This window comes from Schistocerca americana, chromosome 3, assembly GCF_021461395.2.
Source record: "Schistocerca americana isolate TAMUIC-IGC-003095 chromosome 3, iqSchAmer2.1, whole genome shotgun sequence".
Lineage (NCBI taxonomy): Eukaryota > Metazoa > Arthropoda > Insecta > Orthoptera > Acrididae > Schistocerca > Schistocerca americana.
In genome coordinates, this window is record NC_060121.1 from 206,465,680 (window position 1) to 206,483,388 (window position 17,709).

Here is a 17,709-nt window from a genome sequence, read left to right on the forward strand (position 1 = left end):
CTAGAGTCGGAGTTACACGGTATTAGCATGACGGCTAATTAATTGGGAAGTAATCTTTCGTTCTTTGTGCGTATTTACCAGTGTGCATATGCCGTTTCAGACATCTACTAAAATAGATGAAAAAATAAGAAGTGAACTAAAATATAAATATAAACAGTGCTCGATTGAAAATGTGATACACTGTGTGGTCAAAAGTATCCGGATACCCCCGAAAACATACGTTTTTTTCATATTAGGTGCATTGTGCTGTCGCCTACTGCCAGGTACTCCATATCAGCGACGTCAGTAGTTATTAGACAACGTGAGAGAGCAGAATGGGGCGCTCCGCAGAACTCATGGACTTCGAACATGGTCAGGTGACTGGGTGTCACTTGTGTCATACATATCTGTAAGCGAGAGTTCCACTCTCCTAAACATCCCTAGGTCCACTGTTTCCGATGTGGTAGTGAAGTGGAAAAGTGAAGGGACACGTACAGCACAAAAGCGTACAGGCCGACCTTGTCTCAGAGACCGCCGACAGTTGAAGAGAGTCATAATTTGTAATAGGGGTTACATCTATCCAGACCAGCACACAGGACTTACAAACTGCATCAAGATCCACTGCAAGTAGTTTGACAGTTGGGTGGGAGATGAGAAAACTTGGATTTCATGGTCAAATGGCTGCTCATAAGCAACACATCATACTGTAAAACCCAAACAATGCCTCGCAAAGTGTAAAGAGCGTAAACATTGGACGATTGAACAGTGGAAAAACATTATGTGGAGTGACGAATCACAGTACACAATGTGGCGATCCGATGGTATGGTATGGGCATGGCAAATGCCGGTGAAAATCCTCTGCCAGCGTACAGTGCCAACAGTAAAATTCGGAGGCGGTGGAGTTACGATGTGGTCGTGTTTTTCATGGAGAGGGTTTGCACCCCTTGTTTTGCGGGGCACTATGACAGCACAGGCCTACATTGACGTTTTAAACTCGTTCTTGCTTCCCATTGTTGAAGAGCAATTCGGGGATGGCGACTGCATCTTTCAACACTATCTAGCAACTGTTCATAATGCACGGCCTGTGGCGGAGTGGTTACAAGACAATAACATCACTGTAATGGACTGCCCTGCATAGAGTCCGGACCTGAATCCTATAAAACATCTCTGGGATGTTTTGGAATGCCGACTTCGTGCCAGGCCTCACTAACCGACATCTGTACCTCTCCTCAGTGCCGCACTCTGTGAAGAATGGGCTGCCATTCCCCAAGAAACCTTCCAGCGACTGCCTGAACATACACCTGCGAGAGTGGAAGCTGTCTTCAAGGCTAAGAGTGGGTCAACATCATTTTGAGTTCCAGCATTACCGATGGAGGGCTCCACGAATTTGCAAGTCATTTTCAGCCATGTGTCAGGATACTTTTGATCACATAGTGTACATACTTTATCGGCACCTCAGTACACAAGCACATCAGTGCCTCACATCAGAGAATAAATATACCTGTCATGTCATCATAAACAATCCTATCCTAGGTATACCCATTCATACAGCAGAAACAGTAGCACACTCCTGTGTTGCTGCTGTTTGCCTCACGAACAAGCACCCACCACTCTGCCCACAGTTCAGTTGTAACTCTTATACATATAGGTGCCTACATGAAACCTTTATGTGACAGTATGGGAAACTCTCATATTGGATTTCCAAAGTGTACAGTTGCATATCGTTTGTGCAATCTCTGTAAAGCCTACAAGCTGACCTTCTAGATGTAATTACTATATTACTCTATTAATTTTGTGCGTATTCTTTACACAGTGTGTAACAGGTGTAATCACAGGTATTTTTATATGTGTTATTTAAGTAGGTACACACATAAGTGTGTTGGTTGTTTTTTCTCTGTGTTAAACAATCTTCCCGCAAACACATCATATAATTTACTACTTGATGTTTCTGGCATGGTCATAACTGCACCACTAAATGGACTACCCCTGCAGTACAGACTAACCATTTTGTTTCCATGCATCCACACTTCAATACCTGATGTGCTGCTCAGGGTAAAATAAGCACTGGTGGCTTGCTCTTGTCACTTGTACTTGTGGATACTAACCAACCTAAAAACATACTGCTCTGAATAATTATAATTATTAATGTGCAAATGTCTGCCCCCGGTATCGGAGTGGTCAGCACGTCAGAATGTCAATCCTAAGGGTTCGGGTTAGATTCCCGGCTGGGTCAGAGATTTGCTCCACTCAGGGACTGGGTGTTCTGTTGTCCTCATCATCATCATTTCATACCCATCGACGTGCAAGTCACCAAAGTGGCTTCAAATCGATAGACTTGCACCTGGCAAACTGTCTACCTGACAGGAGGTCCTAGTCACATGACATCTACATTTTTTTTTAATGTGCAAATGAAGTAAATATTGTTGTAATGTTGTTCAGTAGACTCTCTCTCAAAATACCTTTACTGATATCCAGTACACCCTGCATTTTAAATTACAATACAGAATATTTATATAACCTTTTAATTGTACAGCACTGCTATGTATGTTAACCAAAGCAATGTTTACATATGTAACTGTGAAAAATTCTTGCATCAAGACTGAACTAGTCACTGAATATAAAGTGTGCCTCTCTAGGAGTTTGGAACAACACAATATTATTTTAACAGTTTATACTGATTAGTACGTTTGGCCTAACACCTGTAATTAATAGACATACAGAATAAACATATACCATAGCTGAAAGTAATCTGAATCTGTGCAAACTAAATAAATACTGTTTCTTGAATGCATTCAACAATGTCTGAAACCGGCCCTAAGGATGATATGGCTTACCTATGCAACAATGGAAACATAGCTAGATCCTGCAGTGCATGTCTACCTAGATAACAATAATCTTCAACAAGATGAGCTCGAAAAATCACACTTTTTTCGATAGTACACAAATAAATCTCGCTAGGTGCAATGCGAATAATACTTAAAAAGTTCTGAACAGGCAAGTGGAATGTGAAGGCTCTCTAAAAGTAACATGAAAATCACACCAGTTTTTTTGGTGTATTAACCATCAAAGACTAACATGGAAGTAATTAGAAATTTGAACATATCTCCACTGATTACCGTTGCTATTAACAACTACTTTAATTTGAATATAAAAAAGAAAGCTCACAAAGCAAACATTTTTGACAGAACTTTCTCTTACATTCAGTACTTTAAAGAGAAAGCGGCAAAGAATGATGTGATGCTTTCCTTATTTCATGCGTATTATGAAATGCTTAAACTGATAATGTTCTAATAGTCAAAACACATAGAAAAAGCTTTTACTGATAATGCTCCCTAAACATGACATTAAGTTACCTGCAATAGCTATGTATGCGAATATATAGGCAGATATTACCTCATCTGATATGTTCCAAGCTGTAGCAACTGCATTCGAAAATGAAGCCTCCACACAAACACAGCCGGGAGAAAACTTTCGAGTCTACCAATGCTGGACAAAGAATTGCTCACCAACACAGACTGATTACGCTACAACACTATAAACTTGGGCATCCAAAGAGTCTCCACTAAACGTGTACTCAGGAAATATGCTTTCTGTGGCAAATATTAAAAATAAAACTGCCATCTCTCATACTATAGGAATCCTACAAAATGCTCTCTTGTTTTTTAAAAAAAATCACTTTCTGCTGCGACCCTCATTAACATTTCCCCAAAAATTGACGCATAAGGTCAGCTTTTCCCCTTGGCAACCAGTAAAGCGAAAGCTCCCATTTTCTCCCAGTTACGCTTCTTTCTCTTTTGAGTTCTCTTTGAGTTATGCTATTTTCTATTCCCTCATTATCATTGTTTTCCCCATTCCTCTTTCTCTTCCTCTTGCACCCTTTTCTCGCATGTCCATTGCTGCTAGTGCTCATAGTTAAAATCTGCTTTACCGTCATTTGTATTTAGTGTTGTACTTACCTTGAAAGAATATAATGTTTATATTTATCAGCACAATGCTCATTTATAAATGCTGCTATTTTCCTGGGCCAAATTGTGAAACTAATTAGAAAGTTAAAGTAGATAATTTTGTTACATGGATTATTTGTTGTAGGCATTAATGTTTGATTTCTGTTACAGGCTTTGGCCCGACGAAAGCAGCCTCGTATGTAATCATACTGTGTTTATTAACACTTCCTACTCGCTCTGACCCTTGTCTCACCAAGCAAACTTGCTCGGAATGTATACAGACACCAGACTGTCTGTGGTGTTCTGACCCAGTAAGTATTTATCACCTATTAAAAACTATGCTCATACAAGATTTAATAATATAGCTAGCATATTTAAAAGATAACTAAATGAAGCAATACTAATTAGTAAAGTATGAGGCTTCCTAGGTAACGTCAGTGACAAGTTCGATCCATCGCCATCGAAAGGGTTCCTTGGTAAGCCACACAGCATTTGTAACATGTAGTTCACTCTTCGTAACACTGCTAGATATCAGAAGCTGGAAACACCTTCTGGCTGTGTATTAAAGTCATTTGAAGCGGATTTTTGTCAGGATGGGAAAAACAGAGCAATGGAATAGATTACCACAAACACATATAGGCAGCATCATAATTAATATCAAAAATTATAATCCGTTGACATACACAATAACAGAAGCAAAAACGTTACAGTAAACATGAGGCCCATTTACCAGATAATAGGGAACTTGTGGTTACAAAGGGCTGTCACTGACTTACTGGGAAATATTCTCCTAGTTGGTACGAATGTATTTTAAATGTAAATTTTACGATTAAGTAAATAGGATCCGTTTTTCCAAAACTTCTCTGTAAACGAAATAACAGCCCTATATTCAAATTAGACTGCCAGATCAATTGAAATTACAAGCAATGTATGAAAGTATGCAAGTAACTTTAAGAAAAGGATAGCGAATTTAGGAAGTACTTCTTTTCAGTTCTGCAAGGCAATGATTATTATGTGTAACTTTTCTGTGAGCCGAGTCCACTGGTTGAGTATGAAAATACAAGATTACAGTGGCAGACTGGCAAACAGCTCATAAAACTGTTATCTCGCTAGAAAGGAGAGTCACTGGCGGGGATGAACCGGGCGATGGCACTTCTATGGGACGGGCACTGTGGTCCGCTCTCAGCCAAAAGAAGCTGAATTCAGCAAGTTGTAAACCAGCATTCTGAGATGCAGTGGAAAGAATGCTTTATAAAAAGATAGGTATATGCATATGGATGGACAAACATGAGATTCTCAAAAGGAACCCTATGAGTGCGAGGTTGCAAAAGGTCCCACGTATTGTCTACCATGGAACAACAGTACTGGCTACTAACGGAAACAAGGAGCAGGACTGGAGGTATCCAGTGTTGGGCACAGCATGAGCTACAGAGCTGAATGACAATGTAAACAAATGAATTCGACTTGATTACAAAACAAAAAACTGGGATGGTAGCTGGTCACCACAGGTTCTAAGTCTACGCCAGTCATGACTAGGTCAAACAACATAGTCAGCTTGACTGTTCTCTTAAGTATGGCTATCTGCATATTCTAGCAACGCCGCAGACTGCGGAACGTCCTAGAGTAAATCTCGTCTTCTGTTTGAACTTTTCTGTGATGTCTCCGCACATGGTCTAGCGATAAACGGCGTATCGTCTGAATGCAACAGCTATTATTTGAGACAAGTTATTGCCAAAATTTTTATATTTTGTAACAGTTCTGTCCAAAAACATCTTTACGACAGGTCTCTTGGCATACAGTCTGCTTCTGAACACCACATAAATTCAATAATTGCATTTCATGCTTGACAGCAATGCAGGCAGAGGACCTGTTTTAATATGATGAGTATTATTTTACATACTGTATTACATTAATATGCAATACAAGAGTATGGCTCCAAATTAATTTTTATAACTTTTGATCGAATTTAAATACCTTGCCAAATAGTTTAACGTTATTATTATAGCTTTATATCTCGTTTATTTTCCTTTTGGAGACGATTTTTCATGCAATGATCTGTAGCAAAATGTCTTTTTCCACTGAACTTATATGGTCTTCCAGAGTGGAAACACGCATGTATTTGGTTTTTATGAGCGTTACCTCCTGACGGCCTAAAAGGCGACATTAGAAACTATCTATATCTATGCCATGCAATTAGATTTAATCCACAGTTCCCCATTTTTGAAGCTTTGCGGCATGGAAGGAGGTTGTTGACGCTGAATTCATAAATTCAGCCTTGGGGATAGCAAAGCTAGTGACATTAGTTTCACTTAAATTGCATACAGCATGTGAAACACTGAGGTATATTTGCAATGATTACAATTTCCACAAAAAATGAATAAACATTTACAAGGAGTTCCTCGTGTGCGAGGCCACATAAGGCCAATGATGTTTAGCCACTCAACACCCCACATATGTCTACCACAGTATTACCTGCTAATGGCAGCAGGGAGCGGGACTGCAGGTATCCAATGGTGAGCACAGCATGAGGCTATGGAGCGTAGTTGAACTGCTTAGTCGACGAGTCTCACAAAAATCAAACAATGGAAAATCCAGGATAGAATGTAACAATATTAAGGAAAGGATAATTGCTGATCACCATACAGCAGAAATGCTGAATCAGTGGTAAGCACAGCAAAAAAGAAAAAAAAGACTGTCACAAAATAAGCTTTCGGCCAACAAGACCTTTGTCAAAAATAGACAAACATATGAGTGAGTATGAGTGTGTGTGTGTGTGTGTGTGTGTGTGTGTGTGTGTGTGTGTGTGTGTGTGTGTTGTCTATTTCTGAGAAAGGCATTGTTGGCAGAAAGCTTATTTTGTGACAATCTTTTTTTGTTGTGCCTATCTGCAGATCAGTATCTCTGCTATATGGTGAGTAGCAGCTATCCTTCCCATAGTACACTCTCACAAAAATGTTACAGCGCTAGTGGTGTTGATATAAAAGAAAGCAGTGGCAATGATAAACAAAGCACACATTGCATTATATCTACAACAACAGCTGCCAAAGACGACATTTCACAAAATGAGAAAGACGTGCCAGACAAAATACTAGCTCCACTTCAAGGTGAGTCAATGGAATGTGTGGTGTCATATATGCTCAACTGTGCAGACAGTGTACATGAGTACAATACAATGACGATGATAAGTTGCATATATGGTTTTCGAGCGAAACGTCGGATGTCATAGTGAAAACTCCACAATATTTCGTCAGCGCAACTGGCCGACATCTTCAGGTGTGACGAACACACTGCTAAGGCAGGTTTTTTTTTTTTTTTTTTACTTTATTGTTATTTTAAAACCTGTACAACAGGCAGGCTGTCAGCAGCACACTACGCTGCTCTTCAGCCATAGAAGACACAAGCAGCAAAAACAGGGAGAAGACACATAAGTCACAGAGCGGTGGGCAATAAAACAGGAGACACATAGAGACAATCACGGAGCCGTTCACACTCGTCGATAATCCACACTGCTAGCTGATGAGACGACGCACAACCACTGAAGATGATGATGGCACTGGTGAACGATGGAGGGGACGGTGAACACTAAACACTAAACACTAAACACACAAAACACTGATGGCGGCGACCTCCGGCGCGCGAATGTCCACGTAACGTGTGCGAGTCCGGGGACCTGCCAAGAAGGGCAGAAGGGGGAGGTGGGGGAGAGGGGAGAAAAAGGATGCCTAAGGCAGGACCAGAGCCCCCTATTTATGCCAGTCTGAGGCAGGAAGTGCGCATGCGTGGAGGCGCCAAATTCGATGGCCAATAGCGACGATATCAAACGATAGCTGGATGGACAGCAACGCCACCCACATGATGAAAAACCAAAGACTTCGGAGCACGCGCGGAGGCTGCCGCCGCTGCTCTGGCTGCCATAGGCCGCCCCAGCGACCTCTGTCGGAAGCCGCAAGCAAAAATGCGCGTCCAACGTAGGCGCCTTGATTATCCTCCCGTTGTCAACAGAATATTTATGTTGCTGGCGAATCGTCATCTGTCTTATGACCAATAGTACTCCTCTCTGCTCGAAGCGACTTCAATATGGCCAGTGCTGGATCCCAAGCTGTACTAAGCTGAAAGCCCGTGTCTCTGTTTACAAGATTCGTCGAGCTACGTATTTCCACTGCTTCCTTAATAACACTGTCCCAGTAGGAACTCGTCAATGCGAGAATTTTTGTATGTTGATAATTCATAGAATGGCCTGTACTGAGACAATGCTCGGCCACTGCCGACTTTTCTGGTTGCTCCAGACGAGTGTAACGTCGGTGTTCCGTGCATCTCTCTTCTACAGTGCGACAAGTTTGTCCGATGTACGACATGCCGCAGCTACAAGGAATCTCGTAAACACCGGGTCTTCTTAGGCCAAGGCTGTCCTTAGATGAGTCCAAGAGAGCTCTGAGTTTTGCCGGCGGACGAAAGACACATTTAACTTTATGCCTCTTCAATAATCTTCCTATTTTTGAAGAGACACCGCCGATGTATGGCAAGATGACCATCCCCCTTTCTTCTTCGCCTTCTTCCACTTCCTCACGTTGGGTAACCCGCTTCGGTTGTAAGGCACGGTGAATCTCCCGTTCGGAGTATCCATTTTGTTGGAAAGTGGTACGCAGATGGAGTAGCTCATTGGATAAGCTGTCTGAATCTGATATGGCTCGTGCTCTGTGAACCAACGTCCTCAGTACGCCAATTCGTTGCGAAGGATGGTGACAGCTGGTGGCCTGTAAGTATAAGTCCGTGTGCGTTGGTTTACGGTACACTGCGTGACCTAATGTGCCATCTTCTTTTCTCCGTACCAACACGTCCAGGAATGGAAGTTCGCCGTTTTTCTCCATCTCCATAGTGAACTTGATGTTGGGATGAAGCGAGTTAAGATGCTCAAGAAAAACATTCAGCGATGCAATGCCGTGAGGCCAGATAACAAAGGTGTCGTCCACATATCGCCAAAAACACGTAGGTTTCAAATCCGACGTCTGGAGTGCTCTCTCCTTGAAGTCTTCCATGAAAAGATTAGCCACAATGGGTGACAAGGGACTACCCATTGCGACGCCGTCAGTCCGTTCAAAGTATTTTCCATTAAATAAAAAGTACGTCGAGGTGAGCACATGTTGGAATAAGTCTAAAAATTCCCCATCCAACTTCTCGCTAATGAGCAACAACGATTCCTGCAATGGTACTCGAGTAAAAAGTGAGACTACGTCAAAACTCAGGAGTATATCTGATGGTGCAAGTCGTAAGTTATTGAGCCAACAAATAAAGTCTTGTGAGTTACGGATGTGATGCTCACACTTTCCTACCAAAGGGCTCAGTTGCGCTACCAGATATTTCGCGAGATTATACGTTGGTGCCCCGATATTACTCACGATAGGCCGCAGTGGCACATTATCCTTGTGAATTTTGGGCAATCCGTATAGCCTGGGAGGTACGGGCGCCTGTGTACGTAGTCTCTTAGCAACCACATCGGAGATCATGCTGTTTTTGAGGAGTTCCATAGTTTTTCGCTGAATTTTGGCTGCGGGGTCCTTATTTAGTGTGCGATATGCAGAGTCGTCCAAAAGCTGGTGCATCTTGCTCAGATACATTGACGTGGAGAGAATAACAGTCGCATTTCCCTTATCCGGCGGCAAAATCACAATATCAGGATCTTCTCGTAGGGATCGAACCACTGACCTCTCTGCAGCTGTTATATTGTTCTTACAAGGGAACCTCCCCATCACCCCCCCCCCCCCCCTCACATTTAGTTATAAGTTGGCACAGTGGATAGGTCTTGAAAAACTGAACACAGATCAATCGACAAAACAGGAAGACGTTGTGTGGAACTATGAAAAAAATAAGCAAAATATACAAACTGAGTAGTCCATGCGCAACATATGCAACATCAAGGATAGGGTAAGCGTAGGAGTGCCGTGGTCCCGTGGTTAGCGTGAGCAGCTGTGGAAAGAGAGGTCCTTGATTCAAGTCTTCCTTCAAGTGAAAAGTTCAATTTTTTATTTTCAGACAGTTATTATCTGTCCGTCCGTCCGTCTGATGCGAGGTAACTGCGCCGTAGTATCGGGCAAGGTAGAAGAATCTTTTTACCCATTCGCCAAGTGTACAAGTTAGGTGGGTCGACAACATATTCCTGTCATGTGACGCATATGTCGTCACCAGTGTCGTATAGAATATATCAGACGTGTTTTCCTGTGGAGGAATCGGTTGATTGCGATCAAATGTTTTCGGTTCCCATTGGAGAGGCACGTCCTTTCGTCTACTAATTGCATGGTTTTGAGGTGCGGTCGCAAAACACAGACACTAAACTTGCTAAACTTATTACAGTTTTTTTCCGTTATTGATTGTTGTGTTTGGTCGTTGCGGACGTCGCAAGACATCCTGTTCAAGTTCGGCGGTTGATCCTTCCACTCAGTTCTTTTATTACAGAGGTCAACCGGCTCTCTGACCGAACACGCTGAGCTACCATTCCGGCAATTACAGTGAACAGAGACGTCAATGAGCAAACGGACAGATCATAAATAAATTAAACTTTTCACTCGAGGGAAGACTTGAACTGAGGACCTGTCGTTCCGCAGTTGCTCACGCTAACCACGGTACCACGGCACTCCTACACTTACACTATCCTTGATGTTCCCTATCTTGCGCATGGACTACTCAGTTTGTATATTTTGCTTATTTTTTCATAGTTCCACACAACTTCTTCCTGTTTTCTCGATTGATCTGTGTTCAGTTTTTCAAGGCCTATCCATTGTGCCAACTTATAACTAAATCTGAGGGGGGTGCGATGGGGAGGTTCCCTTGCTAGGTACTTGAGCCCATGTCAGAGCACGGCAAGTCTCCCGCCGGATCTCCTCGGCAGATTCCCTGGGAAGTTTTAGGATGCCTTGTTCGATGGAGCTAATGATGTCCAGAACAGGTGGTGCCCTCGGAGTGGGTGCGAAGTTCAATCCTTTCTCCAAGACCGATACCGCTGCGTCAGGCAAAGGTTTGTCCGCTAGATTGTATACAGTTCGTCTACGAACTTCGTTGTTCTCTTCTTGTGGTAAACGGTCTCTGAAGCGATGAAACTTATCAATTTGACGTGCTGCGTCTTGTTGTCGTTTCCAGCCTGACAACGCCCAAGTAGCGCTGTCAACCCACGTCCAAGAATCAGTGGAGAGTCTTGACGATATCTTCAAATTAAGTGCCAAGAGCTCTCTGGATACGAAGTCCAGTTCTCGCCAAGTATGGTGAATCCTTTCTCTTACCAGTGCGTGGCTTGCTCGATTTTTTATCCTTTAGCGGCTGCAGAGGTTATGGAGTGCGTCACCTTAGCGAACGTCGGAATAACTCGATCATCTCGGCATTTTAATAAAAACGTAAGGTCACATAGCAGTCTGCTCTTCTTATTCCGTAGTTTATCAAAACTATTAACTTCTTTTACCATCTCCTCCCCATACAGGTATCGGATGTGTTGCTTGAGGCTTTCCCAACGGACATGTTGTATGTATGGTTCTCGGGCGAGACGTTGGATGTCATAGTGAAAACTCCACAATATTTTGTCAGCGTAACTGGCTGACATCTTCAGGTGCTACGAACACACAGCTTGGGATCCAGCACTGGCCATATTGAAGTCGCTTCGAGCAGAGAGGAGTAATATTGGTCATAAGATGGATGACGATTCGCCAGCAACATAAATATTCTGTTGACAACGGGAGGATAATCAAGGCGCCTACATTGGACGCGCATTTTTGCTTGCGGCTTCCGACAGAGGTCGTTGGGGCGGCCGATGGCAGCGCAGAGTAACAGCCGCAGCCTCCGCACTTGCAACTTCCGACAGAGGTCGCTGGGGCGGCCGATCGCAGCGCAGAGCAGCGGCGGCAGCCTCCGCGCGTGCTCCAAAGTCTTTGGTTTTTCATCCTGTAGGTGGCGTTGCTGTCCTTCCAGTTATCGTTTGATATCGTCGCTATTGGCCATCGAATTTGGTGCCTCCACGCATGCGCACTTCCTGCCTCAGACTGGCATAAATAGGGGGCTCTGGTCCTGCCTTAGCAGTGTGTTCGTCGCATCTGAAGATGTCGGCCAGTTGCGCTGACGAAATATTGTGGAGTTTTCACTATGACATCCGACATCTCACCCGAGAAGCATATATACAACATGTTTGTCTTGAAAGCCTCAAGCAACACATGATGATAAGTGTTTAACAAGTGAAAGTAGAAGTGATATTGACACAGATGTCAAGCCATGTAGTTTATCATCCTTGTCAGGCAGGAAGCCAGAAATCCAATCTCCAGTGAAACACAGTAAAGAACAATTGTTGTCCAGGGAGCAGGTACTAAACATAATCATGTACATGGATGATCATCTGCAGCTTAGTAAAAAAAGAAATTATAGGATATCTATGATAGTGACCTATTACGTTTCAGACAAAGCTTCAACTTGATGATGCACGGCACACTGTAGAATTGGCCCAAAATTTGTGGATAAGGTAAACAAACTTATCCCTTCATGGAGCAAGGAATTTATTTTCAGCTCTGACAATCCGAATTTGAAGAAAAAAATTTGTATGAAATTAGAGGTTCGAAGAGAGTTGTATCAAGACCAACTTACATCAATTCCTTAACACATTCATACACAATTATGCTGAGTACTAATCTGGCTGACAAATTGGATGGAAAGTTGATTTTGCTTGATTCCTAGTCTGTGTATAAAAATAATTAGAGCACTCTTTCCCTCCTGAAAAGTGTGTGACACTGCAATTCACACCACCAGGAACAACAGGACAAACTCAGCCTCTGGATGGTTTTTTTTTCCATGCTTATAAATATATTATCACACTGTCTGAAGCTACACCTTAAAGAATAGCCAGTTTCATGATAAGATCCATTAGAGACTGTTTTGCATTTGGTTGCATACCATCACATTCCAGCAGTTTTCATCACCCCGTTACATCAATATGCATTCATTAAGAGTGGATACCTAGCTGAACATCCTGCATGGTTTGTAACTCCCGAGGTGTTCGCCTTCGATCTTGATGGTGCAAAATCACTGTGATGTGCCATTTTTCATATTGTGTTCATGGTGCAGGTTAATGGTTTGGTTTGAACACTTATTGAGTGTCAATTATGTCCGTTTTGTGAAGTGTAACACATACATCCCATAGAACATTGGCCTCTGCATCTCCCGGACACTTATTTTCTGTCACCCTCCTAGTGCAAGTGGTGAGTCATTACCAGCTAATACTTTTCCTGTCCTAGTTGTTAACACAACACTTCTAAATGTGCCTTACTAAAGATTGAACTTGCGACCTCACATTCAAAGGTCCCTTTTCAGACTGAGAGGAATCTACTGGATTCAAAGGAGGTTAGCAATAACCGTTGTGGGTCCCAGGATTGCCTCATTAAAATTAATTTTGTAGTGGGGATCAAAACTGGCAAGTACCTACATACAACTGGTATTGTTGGCCGAGACATGAAATCAAACTCATAGTGGGATAGAATTTACAATTTCTTTCCCCATTGTAGGAGTGAAATGTGTATTACTGGTTAATCACAGATTTTTTGAGAGGACGGAGATTGCTAGTATTTTTACGAATTTTTCATTGGACAGAACTTGGAACATCTACAGTGAGTAGCTAATGAGAATCCACTGTGTCAGAACCAGCAAAAATCGTTTAGAGGAAGAGAATATTAACACTTCATCCTAGAGCTCCAGAGGGAACACTCAGGGTCTTCGACTGCACTCCCTTTGGGTGTTGGTTGTTTTCAGACTCTGTTTCAGGGAGAATCACAGATGCTGCATCTCAGCTTGATACTTGCAGCTACAATTGCAGTGAATCTCTGCATTTGAGTGTTGGAATGATGGTAAGTATGTGCATTTTTTGCACAGGTCATGATGTGGACATGAAGTTATTTGTTTCAGGTTAGGGTCTTGCTTTTTTGAGTTAATTCATGCACTCATCTAGCTGAACTTGGCAAGCACTTAGCCAAGGGTATAGGTGTTCATATGTACTTTTCTGGGTCTTTCCTTTAGTCTGTTAACTAATTCAGCAAACATTGGTGGTTTAATGGACATAGCAAATTGTGTAACATTATAAGCATTTCCTTTGCAATTCCAGCACCCTGAGCCAAGGTATTATTGTGTAAGGCCAATAATCTATTTAAATAATTGTGAATTAAATATTTACTTGTATAATCTGATCAGTGTTTGTAGTCAAGTCAATGTGTTGTGGCAATAAAACAGGACTTTATTGTAACTTTTAGTTTAATTCCATAGTCTGATGAGATCCTTTCTCATTATGTCTAAGTGATTATTGATTGAAATGCTAACCACTTCAGTTTTAGGAAGACCCCGGACATAAAACTCAAAAGAATTGAGTCACATGACTTTGAAGCACCTACTCGACCTATCCGTTTTGGACCATACTGGGGAGTGAGAGATGTCTTACCTCAGCAAAAAAATGTGTTGGTGCCCCATCATGCATGTACAACATTCCCCAATCAGGGACCATGGGTGAAAGTTGAGCCCAGTATGACGGGGATTTATTCAAAAAGTAACATGCTATCACAAGTCATCACTTGTAGCAGCATGTTTCAAAGTATGAGGATCACAGTCAACCAATTTCAAATCATTGAGGGACATTTCATTTCTGTTGTCCTTTGTTCCTGAGAAAGGTGCTTTGAAACTATTTTTGCACAGAGTTTTCTCATTCCTAATTCATTTTTCAAAATCTAATAAGTGGTGATTTCAATCAAAATCCTCTGTTTGTCAATCGTTCTTGCAGTTAACAGACAATCAGAGCACTCAGTTTTCCTGATTCCATTGATATTTTAATCAGTTCTCGATCTTATTGTTTCTCTGTTTTAAAGCTTGTCTTAAGTCAATTATTGAAAACTTTATATTAGATAGTTCCACCGGAAAAGACTGAAACGTTGTGTGTTATACGTGGGAGATGAAGAGACTGAATACTCTTTGTCTATGTATGTCACGATGAAAGATCACTGAAAAACTTTACTAAGAACCCTATATTCTTCTCCTATAAGCAAGGACAGTCATCATGCATAACAACATTTTTTGGAAGTTTTGCAGCAGAAATTCAATATTCAAAATTAACTCCATCACAATATTTATCGTCGATTTCAAAATCAGTCAACGAAACAGCCCCTGAAGACCTGCCCTGGGAGTTGCTGAACATCACCCCATGATGGATGGTCCTAGAATGGTTCATGCCTTACAAAACTGCTTCCCCTTCAACCAAGCTGCTCAGTTCCAATATACAAATATACACTGATCAGCCAGAACATTATGACCACTGACCTACTATTGATATAAACCCATCCATGCAGTAGCAGCATCACCTGGTGAGGAATGACTGTTACTCAGACACAGGCATGGTGCATGTAGTACCAGTGATTGTGCTGTCGATGTGTAGACCGGCTTGACATGCATTTTGGAAATTTCACTACTTTTTGGGTGTTCAAGGAGGGCTATGGTGAGTGTCTTCAACACGTGGTGAAACCAAGGTTAAACCCTGTCCAAACGTCATGGGGTTGGGCGAACACCCCTCATAACATATGTTGGACATTGTAGGCTGGGCAGACTGGTAAAACAGAACAGGCAGCGAACTATGGCAGAACTAACATCAGGCTTTAATGCTGGGCAAAGAGCATGTGTTTGTTCACACAGTGCACCAACTACCCATGAAAGTACCAAAGTTAACACCACGACATCAGCAACAACTGAAATGGGCTCATGACCATCAGCACTGGACATTCGCACAGTGATAGAGCATTAGTTGCTCTAATGAATCATACCTTCTTCATCATGCTGATGTGAGGGCACGAATCCGTCACCTTCCAGCGAAACATCTCCTTGACACCTGCACTGCAGGATGGAGACAAGATGGGGGCTACTCTTTAATGCCCTGGGGAACATTCATGTGGGATCCATGGGTCCAGTGGAGCTCATGCAAGGCACCATAGTGGCCAAGGAGTACTGCACAGAGGTTGCAGGCTATGAACATCACTTCATAGTGATCATGTTTCCCGATAGCAGTGGCATTTTTCAGCAAGGTAATATGCGATGTCACAAGGCCAGAAGTGTGATGGAGTGGTTTGCGGAACACAATGGCAAGTTGCAATTGATGTGTTGGCCCCTAAAATCGCCATATCTAAACCTGATCGAACTCATTTGAGATGTGTCTGAACATGGCATCAGAGCTCATCGGCCCCTCCCTGGAACTTACGGGAATTAAGTGACTTGCCCTATGTTCAGATGTGGTGCCAACCCCTCCAGCGACCTACCAAGTCCTCATTGGTTCCATCCAATGATGCATTGCCACTGTTATCCGTGCCAAAGGTACTAGGTAGATGGTCATAATGTTCTGGCTGATCAGTGTAATGACCCAAGGTCTGGCCTAATCTATTAAAACTGTACACAAACTGAGTTTGTGAAACAGCTTCTGGTGCAGTACACCTCTAAGACAATTTCTCCCTGCAACTGTTACACAGCTACACCCCTGGGTCAGTTAACAGGATAGGAAAGCGAAGGTTCTACAACGCTCCAACAAATTAGTAACACGGTCACACAAATGAGTTGAAAGGTTTACTTACCTTTGTGACTTGTTTAATAGTGAAGTCTGCAGCACTGCATGTAATATAACACAAAAGAGGCCCTCAGTGGCTAAGTGCAAATAATCATAGGCAAACTTCACAGTACATAGCATATGCAGTTTTACAACAACTGTCTGTTCACTTCTAAGAGTTCACTAAACAACGTTCCCCGTCTAAGTCAGCCCTTGATGATGATCTATAACCAAGTGGGCGATTGCTGCTCTTCTGTTTTCTGAGTAGGCTTCTGTCCATTGTCGTCCGGTTACTGGCAGATTGTACTCGGCCGGCAACTGGCCGAGATGAAGTCGATATCTTCATCCTCAGCGCCACCCATGGCACTGGTGGAACTTGCGCAAGTGTCTAGTCTCTATGGCACTGGCACCAGCTTGCATCTTTGTGCCTGTGGTGCTTTTGACCTGGCTGTGTCTTATCCAGACTTCACAGCACTAAGATTTCAGTTCCATATACAATTCCAAACAACTATTGGTAATGATTATGTTACTATTGTTACAGTACTATTTTAAAAAGTTAATTTTTATTTTAGCATAGGAAAGTAATAAATGCATGTACATTACACCAAGTTTCAACTCTATATTTCCTCTCATTCCTTGCAGTAGTTTGAATTACTGAGGATTTATCCAGCTGAATGGAACTTATAAGATTCTCTCTGGGATTATTTACAACAGGCTAGTTCTATATGCAGAAGAGATTCTGGGAGAATATCAGTGCAGATTTCAACCTAAAAGGTCAACAACAAATCAGATTTTTGTGCTGAGGTAAATACATGAAAAGGCATATGAGTGTAATATTGAGCTTTATAACCTCTATGTAGACTTCAAGTGGGGCCTTCGATAGTCTTGATAGAGCAGAAATGCTAAATGATTTGCTACTGCTTTTTAATCTGACTCTTTAAGCAGTCATTTAAAAGCTTCAAATGTCTGGTTATACAGGCACACAGTCAACACAGATGAGTGCATATGCTGATGATTAGCAATTATTAGTATAAGAAGAGTCTCACTAGAGAGAACAATAGGTGACCTGAAAATAGCCACATTTCCTAGAGACCTTGCTGTTAATGAAAAGGGGACTAAATACATGAGCTTCACCAGGAAGTGAAACAATAACTTGTATAAACTATCAGCAGCTGATATAAGTTTTGAACATGTGTAGAA

At 42.2% G+C, this 17,709-nt stretch overlaps 1 protein-coding gene across 1 annotated transcript in view; it reads left to right on the forward strand.

Moving 5' to 3' along the window:
* The window catches only part of LOC124605976 (integrin beta-PS-like), a 183,033-nt gene that overhangs the window by 65,157 nt on the left and 100,167 nt on the right, over window positions 1-17,709 (forward strand). Inside the window, exon 2 of the mRNA XM_047137941.1 lies at window positions 4,095-4,234. Coding sequence (XP_046993897.1) covers window positions 4,095-4,234 — 140 coding nt within the window. The remainder of the gene's footprint in view (window positions 1-4,094; window positions 4,235-17,709) is intronic.